We start from the raw sequence: 6762 nt of genomic DNA on the forward strand, positions 1-6762 counted from the left end.
TTGCAGAGAAAAATAAATAATTTGAGAGTTAAGAATTGAAGGAAGGCACACATCCATTTCACAAATGAGAATGCCTACTACTAACTGCAAAAAAAAAAAAAAAAAAAAAAAAAAAAAAAAAAAAAAAAAAAAAAATTGAAGGAAGGCTTACAACCAAACGAAAATTGCAAAAAAAATCTCAACTACTGTCATATTTTACTTGAAACTATTACTAACTGAAAACAGAAAATTATGGAGTAAGAATCTGATATGAAATAATAACAAAGACTAAGTCTAACTAAGACTTTTTCAAACTTCAGAGGCAAACTCTCATGATTTCTAACATCATGAAGGTGTGTTTGCAATGATTGGACTTCAAAATAAGAAATGGGTTGCCTCAAGCCCTAGAATGCTCAAGATTTACAATTAAAGTTACGCCATTTATGTAGTAAAGGATTCAAGTTTACTATTTTAGGTACCTAAAATGTAAAAAGTAAAAAAAAAAAAAAGAATGATCTGATCAAATGACCGAGTCTAATCTTATAATTTTGTAGTCATTTGAGACAATTCAAAGATTTGATATGAATTTTCTCAAAGAGATGAAACAATCAAATTGATGTAACTAATGTTGTGCATACTAATTTTTGACGTGACATAAACCCAATGGAAAATTTAGTGAAACATGGCAAGTATGGAATTTGAAGCTAATTAAACCCAGAAATGTTGGAATTCATATCATCTTGAATAAGGCAAGTGGCTGTTGAATTGTGATGTCAACATTGCTCTCCATATGTATTTCTTGGAATATTGGAAATTTGTAAACAAATATCTTCAGTCTATCACAGTCACACACCTCCAACTTTTTCAACAAAGGCCATTTTGAAGTATGTGTCCCAAGGTAGAAACTCTTGAATTGTTATAGCTTCGTCAGTCTTAGAGAGGTCATTATAGGGAATACAAACCTAGGAGCTGTCTCCGCTCCATTTTCTTTGCAACAAGTTCCTCTACCCCACAAGATGATACCCGCAGGTCTTGAAGTTGCACAAGGTCTCTAACTAAAGAGGCTGGAAAAAGGTATTTTAGACTCTGACAATAACCAACTTCTAATAATTTTAAGTTTTCAAAGGTGAGAATTCCGTAGGGATCCTTATTCCATATATGCTTAAGGTTTGGTAGAGAATATAAAACCAGTTTACTCAACTAAGTGGCTGATACAACTTCCTTAACATTTATCCACTCCATGTCATAAACCACTTCTAATGAACTACAATCCACTACTCTCAGAAGCTGTAGACTCTGTAACCTGTTCAGCATACTGGATGGAAAAATATTCAGCAGTTTTCCATAGGATGCTACTCTAATCTCTTTTAGTTGGGAAAAGGAATCTTCGAGAAGTTGGTTATGCCATATCTTTTTCACATTATCCAGGCCTAAGATATTTAATAATTCCGACCTAGGAAATGCTACCTGCAGAATTCATTTCACCATTCCGTTAAGATATCTATATATTCCAAATGAATGGCATAAAGATGATATAAACCACATAAGGTTGATATGGGACAAATAACCATGCTTGTGAATAGCTAGAATGGTGAAAGACAAAAACACATTAATGCTTTATGGTTTATGAAGTTGCTAGCACAAAGATCTTTCCATTCGAATTCCACATGCTAGGTGATTGGTGTTGACAAGTGTTAACCATATATTTAGAAATTTCCAGTCTTATTCTATATTAGCTTTCATATCCTAGTTGACCAGTTATTTTAGGATTGATTATTTTAATTTCTATAAGCAAAGAGTGGTTGCAACTGGGTTTTGTATTCTCCTTAGTGTCGAGTCCCTAAGAGCAAGAACTTTGAATTTATAGTACTCAATGAGCATTTGGGTGTCAAACCGCGCCCCCCCCCCCCCCCCCAAAAAAAAGGACTGAAACAAGTGCAAGAAGAGAATGAAAGACAGTTTTTGTATTTTTGTTATTAATCTTTGAAATGGTAGAGTAAAAAAACAACGCATTTAATTAAGAAAACAACCAAGGTTTTGGGTTAGCTTAAAGTATCCTCCATACAAGCTATCTTTGGAATATCATTGTGATGCATAGCTCATCACCACAAGTGTGGCACCATAACAATCGATGCATTCCTTCATCTAATTCCAACCCAAAGATGCACAAACAAATTCTACTTCCCTTCACCACTCCAAACTGATCTACACTACAATAAGGTTCAAATGTACCAATTCTTACTCCAACATCAACTTCTTAAATTTGAGGCATTCCAAGCAACCTAAGGGTTACAGAAGTAGCAAGAAATGTGCACTATAAAACCTTCCCTAAGTGAGCTAATTCCGAAGACGAGAGAACGGGGCAAATTAGGGAGTATCTCCTACAGGTTCTGTAAGTATATATGTCGGAAACAATAAGAATGGAGTAACCCAAGCTTTTCCTCACCTTGGCTTGGAAATTTAGCCACCCAGGTGGCAACACAAAATAAATTAGAGCTGAAAATCAAAGCTGAAACTGAAATTAAAGATTTTATAAATGGAAATGAGGGTTTACAATAACACCAATCTACTTCCTCTTGAAGAGGATGATTATATTCTATATTTCTCCATATGTAATGGTTAGCCTTCACCTCCCTTAAATAGAGCAAAAAAGAAGCATGAGCAGCAAGAGATATAGCTGATAGTTGCAAAGTAAGCTAGCAGTTGCTATAATGGTCATTTTGAGCATTGATAGCAGCTAGAAAATGCAGGAGAAACATTTGGAATATGTGGCAGAGACAATTAGATACATTATAAAGTGCAAGGCAAATGGCAAGTTTTAGTTATAATGCTGCCAAAAATTAAGAGACACACTACAGAAATATATTAGTACCAAAATTAGGGTTTTAGTAGGAAATTTGAAGAAGTAATTGTAGACCCTTATTTTGGTCTAAGTTTTTTGGTTATTTTTGGAGCACATGTCTACCACATTTGAGGTCTTTTGGCAGCCGGTATGAGATAGTGGGCTAGGGAGTAGTGGCTTTTTCTCTAAGCAACCAGAGAGTGACACGTGGCTATGGAAAGTTTCGGAGGCCATTAGAGGGGAGCGTGTTCTGTTGCCTGAGGAGCAAGGTTGCTTGAGTGAAAAGGGTAGCTTGGAGAAGGGGAGTAGAGAGCCTTGGGGCAACAGAGGGCTGTTATGGAGGTGAAGTAGCTGAGAACCAGAGAGAGAAGGCAACTAAGAGAGATTAGCTTGAGAGGAACGTGTTCTGTTGCCTGGAGGATAGCTTGGAGAAGAGGAGTAGAGAGCCTTGGGGGAACAGGGGGCTGTTATGGAGGAGAGGAGCCTGGAGGATAGCTGGGAGGAGGGGTTTTTACAGAGAACCAGAGAGAGAGAGGTGGAGGTTTAGAGTGAGTTTTCACAGAGGAGCAGATGATGAGAAGGAAGGTTTTTTGGATAAGCTTGAAGAAAACGAAAACCAGCTAAAAGAAGGAAAAGAGCAGAGTAGAGAAGGAGATGAACTCATGAATTTTCTGACTTGTTTTTGCTAGAGGGGAGCTCTCCCAGGTGCGAGCATTGTGGATTTTATGTTCATATTTCTCATTACATTGTCCTTCATGTATTTTTCTTGTTGTTTTATGCTTTCATTCACTGCTTGGATGTGACTGCTCTACTATTCTCTCATTTTCTTTGATTTCACTTGAGGCTATCATGTATATGGGTTCACTTGAATCATGTTAATGTTCTTTGTCTTTCCCTTGTTCATAGCCTATGGATTAATACCTAAAATGAGGCTCAATATGTTTGCCATCTGGTCTTTCCTGTTTGTTTATTCTTTGAGATTTCCTTTGTTTTTACCCCTACTTTTTCTTCTTCCATACACGTTATTTTAAACTTATGAGTCCACTGTTGGGTTGTGTGAGGCTGGAGGGGAAGGGGAAATCACTACACTGAAATCATGTTCTAGAGCCATCAGTATTTCTTTGAGGGATTGCAATAAGCTTCAAGGTACTCTGTTCAAGGAAGTCTGATTATTGAATCTGGATGGGTTAGAGTGATGTCCAAGTATTCATTTCATGCAATAGAGCAAAATCTAAGGTACAGAAGCTCAAATGGTGATTTGCTTCCAATTTCCCCCAAAACCCATTTGCATTTCTCCCTCATCAAACCATTACAGACCCAATCTTCATGCTCGGTCCTTCAGATGTGATTTCTCTAAAACATTAACTGCTGATTCTCATGTGGGTAGCATTGGTGATGAAGAGAAGGATGTGATGGAGTACTCTCAACGACATTTCTGTGGGCAAAATGGTCTTCTAAATGGGTCAAAGTGAATGAAAATGAGGTGATTTCGGCATAGGTCCTATTGATGAAAAAATGCACCTAGCCTCATTTCTATCTCCCTGTCTTCCATGCACACTACTTTCATCTCATCTCCCATATCATGCATACTACCTTCCTATCTTTCATATCCCAACACACCCATCACCACACCCATCTTCTCACACCTCATACCCAACATACCTATCACCATGTTCACCATCATCAGTTCATTCCACATTTTCATACCCACTAATCCCTCTTCACGCCCCTTTCCCCAGCTTATAACCCATTTCCTCATGACAGCCATGTCTGTTTGGCTTTATGCTACCCGCAACGACCTTCAAGAAATATAGATCTAACCTCCACGACATGATCTCTTTAGAATGATTCTCCATCTCAAGTCCAAGATTGGGAACAATCCGAGTAACTAGTATTAAGTGGTGATGACTTCGGGAATGTTCAAAATGAGCAGATAAAGGAAGCCTTGGAGCTGTTTAGGAAGACGCCAGAACTGGAAAATCCACTAGAAGTTGATGAGTTTGCAGGTGTGTCCAAGGTGCAACATGTGATCCCGACATTGGGAGCTTGAAGATGAACAGAGGTAGAGTCCAGGTGAAAACAAAACATGTGGATAGTTGCAACTTCAAATGAACTGAATTGAGCGACCCGAATAAGTACCAAGATCTTGAATCTGGTTGTTCCAAAGGTGGAACTATTATGGAGAAGTTCCAGCAGCATACTAGAGCTCTGCCCATCAACCCAAAAATACTTGGAGCAGGTCTTGAGGTTGGAAAAGGGGCTCTTCATGTCTTTTATGCCTTGGCAAGCACACTGGAACCTTCATGGGCAGCTGCAAAGCATGGCAGAGTAGTGTACACTCTTGAACTTCTCTTGCCTTTGCAAGAAGAAATTCTCCTACAATAGAGAGCAACAGCTGCCTCATTGCCAGGAAAGTTTGCTGGGCAACCAATGTATGGGCCAAGAGTGGCCATAACTTTATCAAGGTTTTCTCCAGATGGCCTAGTATCAGTTATTAGGGATGGACTTAGAGAAATTGTTGTATCTGCTCTTGAACAGACAACTGAGACACCAAAACTTGCACGAACACCAACCATGGTAGCTCATTTGTTGCGCAAATCATAGCTATGACTTCAGATCTTTGTTGTGAACAAATGAAATGTCGTGTTGTTGATTGGGATGTGTCTGAGCAAGCATCTGGCCAGCAAGAAATGAGAGATGAGCCACAAGTGGTTCAATGATGCTGTTAAATGGATTCGTGGATGGTGATTGATTACTTACGAGTGGTAAAGAATATGATTGTAGGGTATGCACAGAATGAGAAGTACAGTGATGCTATTTAGGTGTTCCAGAGGATGCAACAATTCGGTGGTGTGGTGCCAAATAATGTTGCCCTTGTTGGTGTGTTGCCGGTTTGCGCGCATCTTGGTGCACTTAATTCGGGGAAGGGAATTGATGGATTTATCAGTCGGAGAGGAATGGCCTTGGGCTTGTTCTTGGGAATGCACTAGCAGATATGTATGCAAAGTGTGGATGTATAACGAAGTTTAAAAGGGCATTCAATAAGATGCATGAGAGAGATGTGATCTCATGGAGTGTAATCATATGTGGATTGGCCATGTACGAACATGCAGATGAAACTTTTAGATGCTTTTATGAAATGCTCGACTATGGAGTAAAGCCTAATGATGTTGTTTCTAGGGGATTGTTAACAACATGTACTCATGCAGGGTTGGTCGAGAAGGGGCTCAATTGTTTCAATACTATGGATAAGAAGTATGGAGTCAGCCCTAAGGTTGAACATTATGAGTGTGTGGTTGATCATCTCAGCCATGTTGGGGAACTTGACAAAGTAGAGGAAACATGATGAAAGACCAGACTCAAAAGACTAAACCCTCGTCCTTGCCAGCATCACTTTACACCTGGGCCCACCCTTGCATGTTTCCAATTTGCATGGCCACCTTTGGGACATGTGTCATTTTTCCATTTCTTCTTCTTTGATTTTAAAAATAATTTCCCAAACTCCAATTTTCAAATAATTTTCCAAATTCTAATTTTTCAAATAATTTTAATTCTTTAAATTTTCATCCTTAGAATTTTTAGGCTTACCAAAAATCCTATTTTTCAATAAAATTGGTTGCCATTTTCTCTTCGGCAAATTTTTTTCACATCTTCTTTGATTTTTAAATGTTTTAAAATAAGCGTGAATAAATTTCATAATTTCAAATAATGGAATTCATGGAATTAATTTGTGCAAAAATAAATCGGGCTTTGGTAGGGCTCGACATAAATGATTTTCTCATTGATTGATTGATTGTCATGCTTGATTGACTTGCCTCACTCTATGACATGCATGTGATTATTCTGTATTTGTACACTAACCTTGTCTCTTATGATAGCGCTCAGCTTGCCACTCAGGTACGTCTCGTACTCGATTGTGTTTGTCTATTTACTTGTTATCA

General features: G+C 38.3%; 1 protein-coding gene across 1 annotated transcript; it reads left to right on the top strand.

Annotated features, from left to right (window-relative positions):
* Positions 1-3290: 3290 nt before the first annotated feature.
* On the top strand, positions 3291-6167 carry LOC117930513 (pentatricopeptide repeat-containing protein At3g57430, chloroplastic-like). Its single transcript, XM_034851157.1, has 6 exons — positions 3291-3362; positions 4755-4827; positions 4989-5149; positions 5207-5398; positions 5644-5712; positions 5769-6167. Exons 1-6 carry the CDS (start codon positions 3291-3293, stop codon positions 6165-6167), a joined length of 966 nt encoding a protein of 321 aa, XP_034707048.1.
* Positions 6168-6762: the final 595 nt, after the last annotated feature.

This window comes from Vitis riparia, chromosome 14 (genome assembly GCF_004353265.1).
Source record: "Vitis riparia cultivar Riparia Gloire de Montpellier isolate 1030 chromosome 14, EGFV_Vit.rip_1.0, whole genome shotgun sequence".
Taxonomy (NCBI): domain Eukaryota; kingdom Viridiplantae; phylum Streptophyta; class Magnoliopsida; order Vitales; family Vitaceae; genus Vitis; species Vitis riparia.